This window comes from Haliotis cracherodii, unplaced genomic scaffold (assembly GCF_022045235.1).
Source record: "Haliotis cracherodii isolate W230 unplaced genomic scaffold, xgHalCrac1.p SCAF_12, whole genome shotgun sequence".
Classification (NCBI taxonomy): domain Eukaryota; kingdom Metazoa; phylum Mollusca; class Gastropoda; order Lepetellida; family Haliotidae; genus Haliotis; species Haliotis cracherodii.
In genome coordinates, this window is record NW_027266267.1 from 11944000 (window position 1) to 11962234 (window position 18235).

An 18235-nucleotide genomic window follows, 5' to 3' on the forward strand; every position below is an offset into this window, starting at 1 on the left:
TTATAACACGAGTGTGTAAAAGACTTGCTATTAACCATGAAGACGTTTCATGAAATTCCTTCCGCTCTCCCTTGGTGTTCTTCTGTTCTGCCATTATAAGTGAAAAATGTGGTTAATAGTAAAAACCAGGCTTCAATTGGAATATGTCGCATGCGGTCAAGCTTCGCTCAATACAATGTTTCTTCCTAATACAGGATAGTACCATCTCAAAACGCACTCGCGTGGTAACATCTATGTACGTTTACTACATCACCATCAAGTGCAACTATTAAGACCAACGCCACGCTGCAAGTTTGCATATTTGTGTGCGTCAGCACGCAACATGTTATGTAATATTTTATTTAGAAAGGACACGTTAAGAGGTTGCGATCAGTGAAGTAGCTTGTATTCCCAATATCGAAGTATTGAACATTCTGATAATAGTGAGTGAGTGAGTTGGTTTTAACGCCGCTTTTAACATTATTTCAGTTATAACACGGCGTGTCAGCTTAATGTGGGAGGAAAGCCCGAAGTGATGCAGGTCTCAGACGTTTACCAATTCGGTGAAACCCATGAGCATGGGTATGGTGCTGACAAACCAAGAAACATAATCGGGGCGAACCGGGATTCGAACCCACAATCATAGGTTTCTGGCGTGGCCAAGGGACGCAACACTGCACAGCGAATCGCGGCGCCTTAGACGACTGGGCCACCCGTGCCCCCCCATTCTGATAATAGACTACATGGATAACACGATTGTGTAAAAGACTTGCTATTAAGTCAGTGACAAGGAGTTACAGGTAACGTGATCAGCGTGACGCCAGAGAGTCATCGTCAAATTCCCAGTGAGACAAATTCAGTAATCGGTACAAAGCAATGAATAGTGCAGCAACTTGACATATATACTTAATTATTGGCGTCCAAAAGGTATCGCCTTGTAGCAGACTTTATAAATTACATTTGTCAAACTATCCTTTCGTCTACTTTCAAGTATGGCCCATGCAAGAAAATTATTTTCTAAGTATCTAAGTATGAGAAGGTTCGTGACCCAAATTGACTCTTTCACCCTTTTGTACTCTTATTAGCTACATCCCAGAAGAAGGAATTGCTCATAGCAGAGAAATATTTGTTGAAAACCTAAAAAAATATCCATTTTGTTATTTTATACATTTTAGTCTTAATTATGCAGTTAGTGCTTTTCATTAGTCCCACTTGTTGAAATGAAATGAACAAAGTTCACATCAATATTAACTAGGGTTAACATCCATGGTTATGAATTGTTTGATAGGCATTACTTAGAAGCTGACGGATGACAAAGTAGACACAATTTATGGATAACAACTTCGTTATCAACTGTTAAGGCGGCTTTTCGGTATAGATCCTTGTTCCGTTTTCAAGTTTAAATGTTTTCCTAATGTCTTATATTATGCATATTCGAAGTCAGAAAGGACCCAGTCAATTAAGGCAATGTACAGAGCTACGTCCCATAGTCGTCCCAGGATTCCCAATTCTCTCTGATTACGATTATTGTTCTGTCAGCACAACATCCTTACTCGCTGGTTTCACAACAATCGATCTGTGCCACTTTGCTCTTTCTCCCACAATAAGCTGACACAGTGTAATACAACCTGAATACTGCTTAAAGCCCCGTTAAACCAACTCCCTAACACACAGGCACAATAATGTACACAACGACAGCCTTAACATGACATAGATATTAATGCGTGGTTGACGGGTATTTATGTGTTGTTGCTTTGTGTCAAACTCACAGTAGACCTTACCCCTGTACACCCAACCCGGAAGCTGAAAGGCTCACCTGAAGTAGATATACCCGACTACTATACCAACATGTGTGTATGTCAGTTCAGGGAAGTCTACACATAGTCTGTGCAAAATCCTTCATGGAGATCAAAATACGTCATTTGTGGATTATTATCCTGATCTCATGTGGTGCTAGATGTGAGTATATGTGAATTATATTCGTGAAACTAGTACAATTGAACTGCTTCACTGCACACAGCCAAGCAGAATGTACATTCTGGTGTATGCTGTACAGTAGAACGTACATTCAAATGTATGCTATACAGTAGAACGTATATTCTCGTGCATGCTATTCTTTGGAATGAATCAGATTCTGATCAATATTTCAATAAAGATATTCTTTTAGACTTGTTATCGTTAAACTCAAGCAATAAAAACCTGACTAATGTAATTATATTCGCTGTGCACAGGACTTAACAACAAACAGGCCTCAACGCATTAACCCTCTAACGTGTAGTACGTGATGTCCTCAGGTTACATGCTGAATTATACATGTCGCTGTTCACAAAGGATTTGTTCTAAACGATCACTCGATGTGTACATATAACATGTGGGTCATCGGAGGTGTCGACGTTCCCCTGTCCTGTATTCACCAGTGTTATCACCGGCCTATGCAACACACTGTGCGATCGCTGGTTGAATAATGCACACATTGTATGTGTAACTCAAGGCAAGGCCATAGAAATGAGAGGAAGTTAATCCGCTGGCAGTGACACCATATCAGCCCCTCTGTGAACAGGTGATATCGCTTTAGTATTATTTGTCCAGCAATAATTCACCAGTCATGTATATATGGCATTCATACGAACACAATGACGCCACTACGGGGTCTTTGACAGCAATGTAGGTCACAAGTACAAGCGACGTTCTGACTATTTCCAACCACCAGTCCCGTTGAGGATAACTGTACTAATATAGCGTTATACATGCATGTGTTCGTGTGCGTGTGTTCGGGTGTTGTTGGGTGGGTGGGTAGGGGTGTATTTGTGACGTCACACTGTTGTCCTTGCAATTGATTCTGCGCCAGGAATATACTAGCCATACGGAAAAACTTACACAACTATAGGTCATAATGCAAAATAAGGAGAAATTTGGACCTCTTTCCTGTTCCCGGGATCAACAGATTTTCATGATATTTTGATTCCGTAGCATATTTAAACACGTCTTTTGATAAGACGCTGTAGTAAATGGAATTTGAATGGTTGTGACAGCTGAAACACCGAGATTTCGCAAGAATGTACGACTTGCTGTGGCTGTGGGTGTGGATGTTGGTGTGGTGTGGTGTGTGTGTGTGTGTGGGGGGGGGGGGGGGGGGGGGGGAGCGGCGGTCGGGTAGCCTAGTCGTTAAAGCGTTCGCTCGTCACGACGAAGACCCGGGTTCGATTCCTAACTCACTCACTCACTTGCTGTTGAGTATTATTCCGTTTCTTTGATAGTAGAAGAAGTAGAAGTAGAATACCCTGTAAACATAATAATTTTGAATTGATCACATTTAGGAATAACACGGTATAGCACATGTCACAGTGGTATCACAGATTAAATAGAAAACAAAGGAAGATAACCGATACCTAACTCGTCACATTTAACAAGAAATGAATGGCATTACATTGATGTCAACCACTTTCACATGTTCAACAGACGTTTTTGGCTAGAACTTTAGTTCATTAATAACTTGCCCGTGAAGAGATCACCCGTTTAATAAACATACAGCTGTATTACACATTGTGTAATACCAAAACGCGTATGTACTCTCGGAACACGTTTCTAGAACAAATATTGAAAGCTCTCAACATCCCTTGACCTATTCACCGACATTGCGTGTTGAGATGATAGATCACTGAGAGGAGCTTATGCACACTCGATGACCCCAGCAACCTTGTTGCTAGGCTGACGTCACATGGCACAAATTCCACAAATTACGTCATCGGGTATTGTGAAGTCATTGAAAACTTTGAGGTGCAAGGCCACGTTCCACAAGGCGATCGTACTGTAGCACAACGACAGTCGTTGGTCTAAGTTAAAGTGTGTGATTTGCGATAACCTTAACGCTACTATAATTTTGTGGAACGGACGCCTGAATTCTAAAGGTGCCGTTGTATGGTATTAAATTCATACCTTTCAACTTTTGACGTGTTTGAAGTATTATTGTGTTAAACTCAATTGGATTATACCGTGGATCGTGTAGGTGTCAGCCTATTCACACTCAACAGTTTAATTCTAAAAACGTTATAAATGGCAAGTCATAAATAAAATGCTAAACTCGCTCCCGTGTAAAACCAATTTTATGAAACTCGTGAATAGTTGTGGTATCCGACTCGCTTTCGTTCGTCCGATACCACAACGATTCACTCGTTTCAAAAAATTGGTATTACACGGGAGCTCGTTTAGTATTCTATATATATAATACTATCCATTCTATGCCATAATAACATTGGACCTTTCTACAAACAATATACATGCTATTCTCATGACCACTCTCTAAAGTACAACCCCTCATCATCAGCTCTCAAAACGCAATGGAAGCCGTAAGCCACCACGAGGTACATTCTCATTGAAGCAGATGTTCCAGTCAGCAAACCAAAATCCTCAATATCATTAATAACATTCCCACTAACATCGAATACATGTGCTTGTCATTAACCTGGCCTAAACGAAGAACAGGTAAGAGAGAATACCATGAATACTACCATTGTTAACAAGACTGTATAACACACACAGGAAACGGTTTTGTGCAAATTCTATTGAATTTTTTTATAAGATAAAATACAACTTGAAAACATCCATCAATTCCTCACTGTTCCAGATAAACAGTGTTTGCTTGCGTGGCAGGACCCATGCATGCTAACTGACTTTATGTTGAAGTGGTCGTTGAGATTGCATGGACTCCTTCGCGATATTTCACATTCTCAAATTGCACTTACACAGGTTTTATACAAATTTGAAACGTTTGGGTATTTGTGTTTAATATGTTGAAAAGTCGACTTTTTCTAGTCACAGATGGTGAGAGTGTTATCGTTAGAGAGACGGACACGGCCAGATTCAGGTGGCAGTTACCCGAAGGGGCATCGGTCAGTCTAATGTATGTGCTTAACCCAAATGGAACTGGCATCCTCCTCGCTAACACAGCAAACTGGCACCTTGTTGCTCTTTCATATGAAGCCCGTGTCAACTTCAGTGGGAACTTGTCGGCGGGGCTTGTGATGTTTGATATGAGCAATGTCAGCAGATCTGACGCTGGGACGTACACGTGTGGTAGAGGAGGACTGACCGATATCATTCCGAACTGTGGACAGACGCTCATTGTTCTAGGTGAGTGTATATCAATGCAATTCCACTTTTAGCCCTACATTTCCATCCTCAGATGCTGAGAGTCAGACTACAGCCATCGCCTCCCCTGGAGATAACAGTACAGTCAGCTTCATCATCCCACAAGGTGGTCTTGGGGCAGGATCTACATTCTTCTTTGTTACACCAAATGGGCTAACAGCTTTTGTTGTTACAGCAACAGAGACATTCCTAGCCACAGATCCATATAAAGATAGAGTAGTTTTTGAAGGCAGCTATTCCTCGAGGAACATCACATTTGTGCTGAAGAATATTACAAGATCGGATGCAGGACATTATAATTGTAGCAATGCGGGTTCCACCTATCAGATACCGAACTGTGGCTTGAAGCTTATAGTCATCGGTATGTTGTTTACATTTTATAAATCAATGCATGTTGATATTCATAATCCATGATAGCTAGCGAGGAAAAGTTTGGTCCTGTTTCCACAACCATATACGTACACATTGAACAGCTGTGGCATATGAATATGTTTCCCCCGTGTCTGTAGCAGGAGCCAACTCAAATCCGAATAGAAAGTATACTAATTGTGTGTCATTATCCCCTGATTGTTTGGGTTGTCTCGAATAATGTACAGGCAACCATTATGTAGTTCGAATGTTGTTCACTGAGGTATAATAAAAACATCCAATTACTCAAATACTGACATGAGCATAATACATGCGTGTACTTGAGAGTCTTCTTGGGCACTTAGAAGTTGGATGTAACCACAGAAAGAAGTATTCTGGACAACAACTTCTGTATTTTAAACACAAAGCGTTTCAGGGCTCCTTGTTTATATATACAATGTAACCAGTTATAAATTGATGCATATAAGTGAAGACAGTTGTGACAGTTATAACGTTATACAATTATGAAGATGTTCAGGGACGTGGCATATGACAGTGAGTACAAGGTAATGTTACTACAAGCCGTCATAACGGATTAAACGACCTATCACAGTAGATTTATACTACATTGTACACTCCTTCTCCCAGAATGTGTGTTTCTTGTAAAAGAGTGCCAACATTCATTCCAGATGAGCCGACCAAGCCAGTCATATCACTGCAATCTACTCCCGTGGTTGGCAGGAACGTCACGTTGACGTGCTCGTCTACATCTACAACACTACCTGCAGATCATGGACTGACCTTCACCTACACCTGGAAGATAGATGGTCTCAACATTACCTTGCCAGGTGGCGCTAGTCTAACAGTTCCGGTTGAGAGTCATGACCCACCAGGGTTCACCTGTCACGTGACAGAGGATCGGGGTTTGGGAAGAGACAGTGACGTTCTGATGATAACTCCTGACTGTAAGTATATAACTATAGGTTGACAGATATTCATCTGTATGGTGGTGGTACTTATTGTTAGACAGTGTAACCACAGTGGAATGTCTTCAACTTTGAACTGCATGCCAAGGATACCTTCACCCTGAACAATATTTCAACAATAAAAGCTGAACAAAGATGGATTATACTGTTCCTAACTTGCCTGTACAGCACAAAGTGGAAGGTTCATAATGTATATATAAATACTCAATAGTGAAATACTACTTGCTGAACAAAAGTCTTGAATACCCTGTAATGATGAATATGCTATTTGGAAGGCACGTGTCAAGTTACGTTTTTATAAATAGACTACTGTACGTGTGTGTTGGGAAAGTGTTGCTTGGTTTGTAATATATATAAAACAAGGCTTTGAGTTTGAATTGATCATAGTGTAACACTATATATATTTATATTCTTAAACGACACATGTGTTTCTCCTTGATGATACGAATGTAAAGTTTAGAAGAACGTATTCAGTATTGAGTTTTATTTCTAATTATTTGACTTTACAATCGAATTGCAATTACTTTCGTTTATGTAACTAAAAGCCAAGTTTGGGCGTTTGAATTGATTCGTAGCACTGATCTTACAGATCCTCCGTACAATATTAGCATCTCTTCAACATCTGTACAAGTCAAGGAGGCTGACGTCGTACCCCAGGTCACGTGTGTCAGCACGTGTCGACCTGCATGCTCATATTCCTGGAAACAAGGATCTCAGACAGTCGTGACTGGACAGGTCCTCAGTCTTGGAGCAGCAAACAGGTCCATGGCTGGCAGCTACGTGTGCACGGCGACAAACCTATATGGCATAACACAGAGTCCTGCTGTTTCACTTGATGTCCAATGTATGTATGGCAGTATTTCTTGTTAGAGTAAACCATGCTTGTGATAAAAGGCGACAAACGGGATCGGATGGTCAGCCTCCCTGACTTGGTTGATGCATGCCATATTATCTTAAATGCTTTGATCGATGCTGATGTTGGCAATCAATGGTACAGGAACGATTGAACAACAAACGGCGTTGACCAACAAACAAACAAATCATGTCTATAAGACATAGTGCATTGATCAGACAATCCGGTGGTTGACATAATGATGTCACATGTCAATTCCCAAATTGAGGTTATATGTTAACACAGAAATCTGTTCGTAAAAGAACTCAGTGTGAAACTAACAAACAAACAACAAACGGTATACAATCCACAAGCGTATTACTAAATAAGCAAAGTTAACAAATCAACACAAAATACTGCACAGCAATTACATTGGCAGTACACAGTAGAGTGGTGGAACAATATCCAGTGGCAACACTTAATATGACGGCAGTGGTCAGTATCAAATACAAAAATAGAGTCATGATGGCGAAAGTTAGTGATAATAAAATATACTCACCCAGGGGCGACATCGATCAAAACTTCCGAGATGGGCCAAGACAGGAATTCAGAGATGATGAGTGATCCACACAAGAAATCTGGTATTAATGTGATGAAAAGGTGAGAGATGCGTTTACACGATCTTGTTCCCTTATATTCTAACTACTGGATATTTCAACACAATACAATCACTAGTCTAGTTGTACCAGAATATTCCACATGTTTCTATCACACACTATCATCATCCGCAGGGTACCGGACCGGTAGTTTACACACTACAATAGCATCTAAATATAGAAACTTCCTGACGACTTATCACTGTCAAAGCACAATACAGTGAGCGAATCAAAACAGAAACAATGTAACACAGCTACAATTATTGTTAATAAACAATAAAATCCACAGCCATACAACAATAAGCATCGATCCACGCCAGTAAGGATGACAAACGACTAAACATACAACTTGTAGAACAATCAAGTCGGTTATATCCCATTTGTTAGACATCCCATTAGTTAGACGTCCCAATTGTTAGACATTTTTATTTAGGCAAAGTGGGAATATACCTACAGGTGTAATGGATCAGTCCTAATTAGATTAAAGTACTGAGTAGGGCTAGGGGACTCACAGTTTAGGGAGTATATATGTTACAATTTCGTTTAATTAACCTAAATTACCTTACTCTCAGCACAGGTTCAATAGGCATGAGATTAACTATGTAAACTATGGAATAGCTTAATTGTCTTACTGTATGATCAGTTGAAGGAGTTGAGTTTAGATTATCTACTCATCAAACAAATAAAAATTATCTTGGTGTACGTAATGTCATTATCAGTATCAATATGGCTGGTTAAAGGAAAGTAGAGTACATCACCTCTCGGCTTGGAAGTATAAGCAGTTGATATTAGATGGATATATTTACAACAGAAACCGCGAGAGGCAAACCTGCACACATTGGAGATGTTTCGTCAAGACGTGCAATGGGAAATGTACGACTGTCGGTGACTTTCTTCGCAATCAGTCGGAACATAACCATCCGCCTGAAGAAAGTCGAGTTCAGTGAAAGGACTTAGGTGATGCAAGTGAATTTTGGTGCGGCACCACGCTGCCGCAAGAGAATCTACAGAGAGACAGAGAACCGCCTGGTACGCCTCAAAGATCAGCTGCAGCAGGGTGACAAGTCTGCTATTGGGTATTTAGATCTTTGTGGACACTTGCTTCGTCTGGGATAAATAAACTGTTAAAGTTATTAAATGTAACGTGTACATTACCCAAAACTGTCAAAATGTGTTGTTACAAACTGTATAAAATTTATCAAATGTAAAGTGTCATTGAATGTTAAGTGTAATATTAAAGTATCTTTTTAAAGCTGCTTTGCTTTGTTTGTCAGATCTTATCTGGACTATTCCATTTTAAAGTCTGAGGTAACAAGCATAAGGATTAGTGTGCACTCAACCGTTTAAAGTGTTGTTATAAGCTGTCTAACTATTGGGACGTCTAATCAATGGGAGGACACCATCACGTCACGTAGCCTCATCATCCCATTCCTTAAGTCAGATTTTACGATTCATTGTAACCCAAAGTGTCATGCGTTGCTGGGAATAATTGAAACAGACAACACATGATATAAGGACCTAGAAGCTAAAATAGAAATTCTGGAATTAGCTTGTTTGAAACAATAGATATACCACAGATAGCCGTACTTAATACCACACATTCTTAAGACTTTGATGTTTATAGATAGCAACGATGGTTTGCATTTTCCAGCATCCTACTTTTGTGTTGCCATTTTCGTTTTATCTAAACCGAGGTATAGATACATATAATGTTTTGTGATGCTCATAATTAAGACAAGACCCATTTCATTTCAACTCATACTGAGATCCGGGGTCTTCAGCAACCCATGCACGCTTTAAAAGGCGACAATGCTTGTCGTAAGATTCAACTAACGGGATCGGATGGTCAGGCTCGCTGACATGGTTGATGAATGTCACCGTATCACAATTGCGTGGATCGATGCTTATGATGTCAATCACTGGATTGTCTGGTCCAGACTCGATTATTTACAGATCGACGTCATATAGCTGGAAGTGCGGCGTAAAACAAAAAACAAACAAACATCAACTAACGCTGGTGTTCATAGCACACGTGTAATTTAAGTCTGTCTTTCTCTCTTCAGATATACCATCTGCAGTTTTAATGGCTAATGGACAGTCGGACACTGCTGAAGTTGATGAAAGGGGTTTTGTGGTTCTGTCATGCGCAGTAGACAGTAATCCTTTCTCCAGCATATCCATCATGAACGGCACTATTCGACTGAGCCACGTGACAGAGGCAGCCACCGCCAGTTTCAACTGGACTGGAGCGGATTGTCTTGACGGCAGCGTCTACACGTGTCTTGCAAGAAACATAGTTGGTGAAACGACAGCATCAGTAACAGTAAATATAAAATGTAGGTATCTTGATGAGACTGTTAATGTATTTTGTTCAATAACCAACATGGCAACACACCTTTTCGACCGTTACCTGGAAGAAATATTGACTGAAAATATTATAGGAACTCAGTAGGTCATATGTAGACTCATATCCTCTTACTGTAAGGAAGCGATGTATTTGACAAGAAGGATGACGATAGTGGAGACTGGTTAACGTTTTTTTATTCAACTTTCCTAAGCCAGCAATATTCCAGCAGCTCCAGCCTTTGATGAGGAACAATCGATCATGCTCTTTCTACGAAAAGCTCTTCTCAAAGTTGTTTGATCCGGGTTACAGCATTCAAGGTCTCAGAAAGGCTTTCTAAACGCTTTAGAGTCGATATGTGGAGGGCAGTTGCAACAGTGACAAAGATGACATCCGACGCAATTGCCTGTTTTGACTTTATCATCTGTTCCCAGGTTTGTTCAGATAAACACTTTTTTGACGGGTGTTTTCGGTGAGGCAGGATAAGCTCACCTTTTCAGGAACATCTGGTGTCATCACTAATTGATTCTTATTCATAAACAGATGTTCATGATGTAGTCGGAATCATACAATCAACTGCTTTTAGCAGAGATTATGGAAATAGTTTAGTCGCTTTTATTTGCAACGCAATCAAATCTGAATATCTATGTATATGTTATTTCCAATTAATATACCCATGACATGTCGAGGTGTTGATTTTTCATTTTGCAAATAGAAATAATTTCAGCATTGTATTTAGTAAATGCATTGATGACTCATCATGTCTAGAACTATTAAGTCACTTCCATTGCAATAAAATACATGACAGCAAATATTTTAATGGAAGAAAGACATAAACATATCTACTTTATACATTGAAGGTTCCCCACGGCTCAATTTCCAATACCCCACAAGGAGGGACGTGAATGTTGACATAGGACAGCCAATCAGATTACAGGTGTACATCCTGGCCTTTCCACAACCGACCTTCACCTGGTTTAAACAGAATGGAGGTAGTGCAGAACCTGTCGACCTGTCAAAATGGCGTCAGTACGACGAAGCCATGACGTCATATATTGTCACAGATATTGTCGAAGAGACGGATTATGGAGTGTATTATGTAAACGTCACAAACACACTTGGAAGATTCCGAATGCAATTTCAACTTATAAAGAAAGGTAGATTTGAAGGAAATAATTGAACTCGCCTTTTACTTGCAGTATAAGAAGTTTTACAGAAACACTATTATAGGAAACTTATTAAGGTATGTTATTGTTTGTGTCCATGTTTGCAAAGGACAACTGTAACAAATTAATGTTTGACTGATAACACACTCATATACACACCCAGAGAGTGATTGTTTTCTTGTGATTATATCATGAAGCTCCACGTCGTTTCCTTGTTCAATCTATACTATGTCCCTCATCACATACAGCACCGCTTTCTGTACCGGAGAACTTCCAGTGTCAAAACAAAGCCGGCAGCTACATCCTTCGGTGGACACCAGGTGGTGATGATGAGACAAGAGGCGTAGGGTTCCTGGTGGAACAAAGACTGCCACAGGCTAACTGGACCACAGTCTCCGCTACTGTTGAAAGTGATGGTATGATGAGACAGGTGCAGCTACCTGAGTCTGGAGACAGGACCGTCTTCTTCAGGCTCTATGCTGCAGAGGGCGCTGCTAGGACGCCACCAGTGACGGCATCATGTACATCATTCACTGTTGCAGTCGACAATTGTAGGTCACACAGATAGTATTTTAGCTTTTCATGGTTTGATTTTTTTGTGCTCACGTTTATAACCTAGCCAATAAACGTGTCCTTAATTTATCGATGATTATAGAAAGATGATCATTAAACTTCCATTACGCCTTGATTGTTATTGAAGTTTTCATATCCTTCAATGGTTTGAGAATACAATGAAGCAGGTAAAATGTGATACACTTCTAGTCAGACTAAAAGAAAAAGCGAAAATATTTATTGTTCTAACGTGGGTGTTCAATATTCAAAATTCAAATCCTTATCATATTTCCAGCCGATGACTTTGTTTTGATAGATGAAGCTATCAAAACACAAAATATTTTTTTCTGTATTCAGGTGAGCTATCGTTCGGTGCAGGCGTGGGGGTTGGCCTTGTTGTTGCGGTAGTTGCTGTAGCAGTATCCCTGGCTATAGTTTGTATCTGCAGGAAGAAGCGACTGTCACTGAAGAATGGTATGTTTATATAACTTATCAAGATGAGATATGCACGTCTCCCTGAGACAAAGCACTAGCTCATGATATTGCCACATGATATGGATGACAGTTCACTCAGAAATAAGGGAAGATACTTAATGGACAGACAATGTAGTTTGGTTGCTATGGAAAGATGTTGAAAGTTGTCTGAGGAAGCGGACTGGTAAAGGTTATGTCAAGTTCATTCTCAACTGTACACGATGGAAACTTTCATCTAATCTCCCGCATCATAAGGCCACAAATGATGCCTGGTGATGGCAGCATAGGGACCTCAGACGTGGATGGTACACCATTTAGGGTGATGAAAATGCAGCTCCACTTCCAAGAGCTTTTACTGAGAAACCAGTTGGACATTGTCAAAAACCTATGGTCAGAATAGGATACTAGAGTGCCGGTCTGATATTAGCTTGTAAATATGACGTAACTCTTGCAGCCACAAGAAGGTATTCCATCGCAAGGATATGGTCCTTTATATATACATGTATGGATAGTCAGCGAACCACTTAATACTAGTACCGGCCTCAACTAATCTCATCGTCACGATATGGCTGAAATATTGCCGATGTGACGTAAAGCATTAACTCACTCACTCACTCAACTAATCTCATCGTTCCCTTAACTGCAGTCTTGTGGTGTGCCAACACGAACGTACTGTGAAGGATTTTACTACTCCAGAAGATGTTTGAGATCTTTAGTGAGTGCTACATTGGAACAGTACCTTGCGAGTAGGACTACTCCATGAGATAATCTGAAGTGTGTGGATATGGCCTGTGGAGCTGCAATTACCTCACAGGGAGCAAGTTGTTACATTCTCCGACACACCAGCTGGGAAATGGCAAAGAAAATCTCACAGAATGAGTGATATCATCAGGATTTCAATTCATATGTGGACCATCTTTTCAAAGGCATATGCACACAAGATATTGAGCGATCAGCTGACAGCAAAAACAAGAAAGGTGTGGGATCTTCCCCATCGGAACTAAGAAACCTACGAAAATGAGTGTATTTGACTGTAGTGGTAAGTATGAAGGGACTCAGCTGAATTATAAGCTCCCCCAAGGACCAGATCTCAGAAATTCACCGATAGGTGTACTCACCAGATTCTGAACTGAGACAGTGGCTTTCGTGGCTGATATTAAAGCTCAAACTCGTAGCTTGAACTATTGATAATCTCTCTCTTGAACGATCTCTTGGAATGCAGTGGCAAATCATCACAGATATGTTTGATTTCTCTTTTGATATACAAAGAAAACCATTTACATGGGGAGGTCTTCTCAGCAGTGTCCTAATTATTTGGTCTGCTGGGAATTGCGGCTCCTGCCATACTGCCAGCCTAGAAGATTCTTCAACATTTAAGCACCAAGAAATAATTAAGGTGGTATGTTGAAATACCAACTGGACACAAGGTTTCTGAGGAGAAATAGCTAGAAGGTCATCAGTACCGGAACACATTGAGGACGGAAGATTACTGAGGCTGTTGTGTTTGGAAGTGTCATCTCCAGGCAGCTTCCTGTCTTCTTGGATGATAGTTCACTTAGCTGTGGGTGTGCAGCTTGTCTGCACCTTTGCCGTTGTGATCAAAGTATCCATACAGCCTTTCTGATGGGAGAAACTGGCACCAGTAAAATCAGTTACCAGTCCTCGCTAAGAAACAACTTCACTCTTCCTGATAGTGCCACTTGGGATACTATCCATGTACTAATGGGTCTAATTTCACTAACGTGGGTTTGGTGTGATGGGATATTCCATTGTAACTGAAACAAATCATTCTATTTTTGTTAAATTAAATGCACATTATTTTAAGAAGAAAATATCAGTTGAGGAGCATTTCCCACTGCTTTTATATAACAAAAATACGCACCTTAAACATACAATTCTAGCTTTGTCGCTGACAAGTTGGAGCGCATTTATATATAATTCTGAATTTCATTACGGAAACGATTACTTTGCAATGTATTAATTATACCTGTATTTTGAGTAGGCCTAGATATTTCATTCTTTTGTAAGGAGTGGTTAGAATGATATGAAAAAGAAAATGTAAACATGTGCTGCACCACACTGTTGATACACTATTGATGACTGGGAGGATTTGATCACACAATAATAGTTACGAACATGACACGGGTACAAGCTGTTATAATGTGTGAGATCTGTGCTTTCAGATCCGTCGAGGCAGAAAGAAGAGGAGTCTGTGTAAGTACTTGTTGCTCTTGATATATAAAAAGTAAGTTCTGAAACATATTGTTGCTGAAATGAAAGCGAAACAGATGTGTAGATCATTGTACTAACTCTGTTATAACTTTATTTCAGTATAGACTATATCACTTGTGATAAAACGTAATTCGCAGAGGAAAGTTAATTCATGTTATATGGACACACACAATAGAATGTCCTGCAATGTGATCCTACTGTTTCTGTACAGATATCATGAAGTAGCTGCGTCTACCGTGACAACCCAGCCAAGTCGCCAGCAACATCGTCAGTCAGGTAAAACAAGGATTATAGACTTTATATAAGTTAAATACCTGTTTACTGGACCAAAATAAACCAATATTGACCGTGGAGGAAGTCTGCAGTCGATGTTATTTTGTTCGGGTCTAAAAGAAAAAACTCAGTGGCCTCAAATAAAGTCTATAATTGTTCATTATATAACAAAGCCATGAAGTCACATTCAAAATTTGATTGGAGTCAATAAGCTTCTGTCGAATGACACGTGACCGCTCCTTCGCCAATGTGGCGGAAAATGTCACGTGTATACAAACAAAAGATATATATCCAATCCGCCTCAACCAAGGGTGTATTGTTGTACTGTATAATCTACAAACGGAGAAAGATGGAAAAGTACATCTCATTATTAGTATTTTTGTATTTGTAAGGCTTATCGCCATTGGTTTCTGATGTTAGCATACTTATTTACATGTAAGGGAGTCTTCACCAGCTCGAATAGCCATTGTGGATTTGATTAGACTGTCAAAGGTACTTAAGAAAGAAATTATTGATCTAAAGTTTCAAATACAAGGAGCTGCTGAGAACGTGAATGTTTCCACCTGATTATCGTCGATCGTTTCAGTTATATGCATGTCATATGTCCTTGATTCATAAAATATCGTGGCCACATGAATGCGAGGAGGATTAAGAATGATCACCCACTGCAAGTGTTTATTGCGAGCTTAATTTTGTTACATTTTGGTTTATTGAAGTGTGCATGGTTCGACACGAAGCGACCACAGGCTGATGTGTAATAATACCATTACAGGCGCGGGGACATCTGGCAGCACTTATGACGCCCTCACATCTGACAGGGACACGCCAACTGAAGCACCAACTTACGAGAAACTAGAGAAACAGTACGTGAACATGGCGGTGTCTGCTGATGATGAGACCTAACTGCAAAGACCAAATAGTGTACAGTGTACGAAGGACAAAGCAGCACATTCACAAGACACACAAGGTCTTATTGTACGTCTTCCATGGGGTCTTGGCTCTTTTCAATTGAAAGCGTCTGAGGCGCCATCATTCGAAGTGCCGAGTTGCGTCCCTTAGGCGTGCCAGACACCCGTGATCGTGTGTATCTCAGATTCGTTGTGATTACCCTGCGAAGCTTTTCAGCACAATACCTGAGCTCTTTGGTTTCATCAAATCAGTTTTCCTCCTTCACCAATCTTTAACGCCATATCTATAACTGAACAATTCTTACACAGCTGCGTTAAACTCATTACCCAATAAGATCTACAATCGCTAAGCAACCAAACTGCAATTACATTGCTTTTTCTTAAACTATATTTGATTTCAGAGATGTACATTGTTTCACCAAAACAATCTTATTTCCAGAAACTTATACATATTTACAATATTATACATATACATATTTTTAAAGACAGCTTAAGAGAGATTCTGTATTCTCTGAGGATGGTCAGATATAGCTGTAGTCACTAAAGCGCTGTGCAGTAGGGAACAGTACGGCGGGTTTCACAAACACAGATGCCACGACGTAGTATACACATGAAGCCTCAGAGTAGACTTGACGAACGCATGAAGCATTAACTTATTTTCCAATCTCGTGAGCGGAATTATCGTTATGATTGAGGGGCAGCATTACCCAATCGTCACTCAGTTCTCTTTGTACATCTGCTTTGCTTGGACGTACCAGAAAACGACGAGCTTCGGTTCGAATACAAGATTCGCCCTCTTTATAATTCTAGGTTTGTCAGCTTCATACCCATGCTCGTGAGTTTCACCAAAGTTGACAAGCCCTGATAATAATACTCACCAAAGCACGGTTAGCTAACTCACTCAGCTAAACAATTGTTCAACAAACTGTATACGCTCAAAATATAAATATGATTTTTAGCATGTACATTATTATCAGTCTTACTTCCTTCATTTGGAGCCTCTTGATATCCGTTACCTGTTGCAACAAGAAGATTATGATAATACCTGACACCAGCTGTGACGATCAACTCACAGAGTCTATGTCACGATCCGAATGTTTCCCACCATTGGAAACATCATTGCTGACAGTGCTGACATGTTTTTTCCTAAAATGTAATAAGCATTGAGTGTATCTTGTTTCCGTGATTGCTTGCGTGGTGGTCAAACGGAATGTCAGTGGTATCAGAAGACATAAAATGATGGTACTTGTTGTTACCCTGCCTGGCACTCGGCAATAAGGAGATACAGTACAATATGTCTGAGTATCTCTTCACACCAGCACTATATAACTGGCATAAGTCTAGATACGTACATGCAGCGACACATACACATACGTGTACGTCGCTATGCAGTGCAATGATCATGACAGTCTTTTTAAACCCCATTTCCCCTCCCCTCTGTTTCCAGACACTAAGTTCAGGATGATTCTCCTTCCCGTTTATTATGTTGGTGTTTGGCAACGATCACAGTTTTAACAGCTGGTTAATCATCATGTTTTCTTCTCGAGGTTTGACAAGACAGACCATAAGAAAATCTCTGTTATAAATCTACAACACTACTATATAAACTATGTACTTTAATAAATATATCACATGTCAAGCAGACTGAGTTGTTTGTTCCCCACCTTCTGCAGTGTTAAATTCGCATGTACAACACAAGGTTCATGTGAACGTGACGGCCTTGAAGCTACTTTGTTCTTCAGCGAAAATGAGTGAGTATGTTTTTATGCAATTTTTAAGCTATATTCCAGCAATATTACAGCGGGGTAAACCTGGAATGGGCTTCACACATTGTACCCATGTACAGATTTTATCACATTCTAAATTATTCACCCACCGATGATGCACAATGATAAATAACTTATACATGTACACATTCTCCAGTATCCTTACATAACATTCCCCCAAACCTGGAAACACAAAGGATCTCACCAAAGCGTCTTTTGATATCAAATATATCAGCACGATTCTTACAAGAGAAAAACTTCCAAGGCTTGAGCGATGACAAAGACAGGCGGTATTGAACTTTCCACAATAATGTCTGAGCTAGTCGAAAGAGAAGATCCAGTGTATATAACACCAAATTAAAAATGCATTATCGGCCATACGACGTTTGCCAACTGGGTCAGATGACTTTAACGGTAGACAACATAGTTTTTAGGTATAGCATCTGTTCATACATCAATGGTTGATTTGTTAGTGTGGCAAAATAAGATATATGTGTGTATGATAGACAATATTTATACTCGTACGTGCTCAGGGACGTGCCGACCTTGTCCGAGATGTATCCACTGCTGA

At 40.0% G+C, this 18235-nt stretch overlaps 1 protein-coding gene across 1 annotated transcript; it reads left to right on the forward strand.

Annotated features, from left to right (window-relative positions):
* The first annotated feature begins 1835 nt into the window (after positions 1 to 1835).
* LOC139457547 (contactin-1-like) lies at positions 1836 to 15978 on the forward strand. Its single transcript, XM_071238924.1, has 11 exons — positions 1836 to 1938; positions 5162 to 5488; positions 6165 to 6440; positions 7051 to 7305; positions 10013 to 10285; positions 11154 to 11450; positions 11708 to 12010; positions 12369 to 12485; positions 14669 to 14699; positions 14929 to 14993; positions 15763 to 15978. The coding sequence occupies exons 1-11, from the start codon at positions 1836 to 1838 to the stop codon at positions 15891 to 15893; spliced, it is 2178 nt and encodes a 725-aa protein (XP_071095025.1). The 3' UTR covers positions 15894 to 15978.
* The last annotated feature ends 2257 nt before the right edge of the window (positions 15979 to 18235 follow it).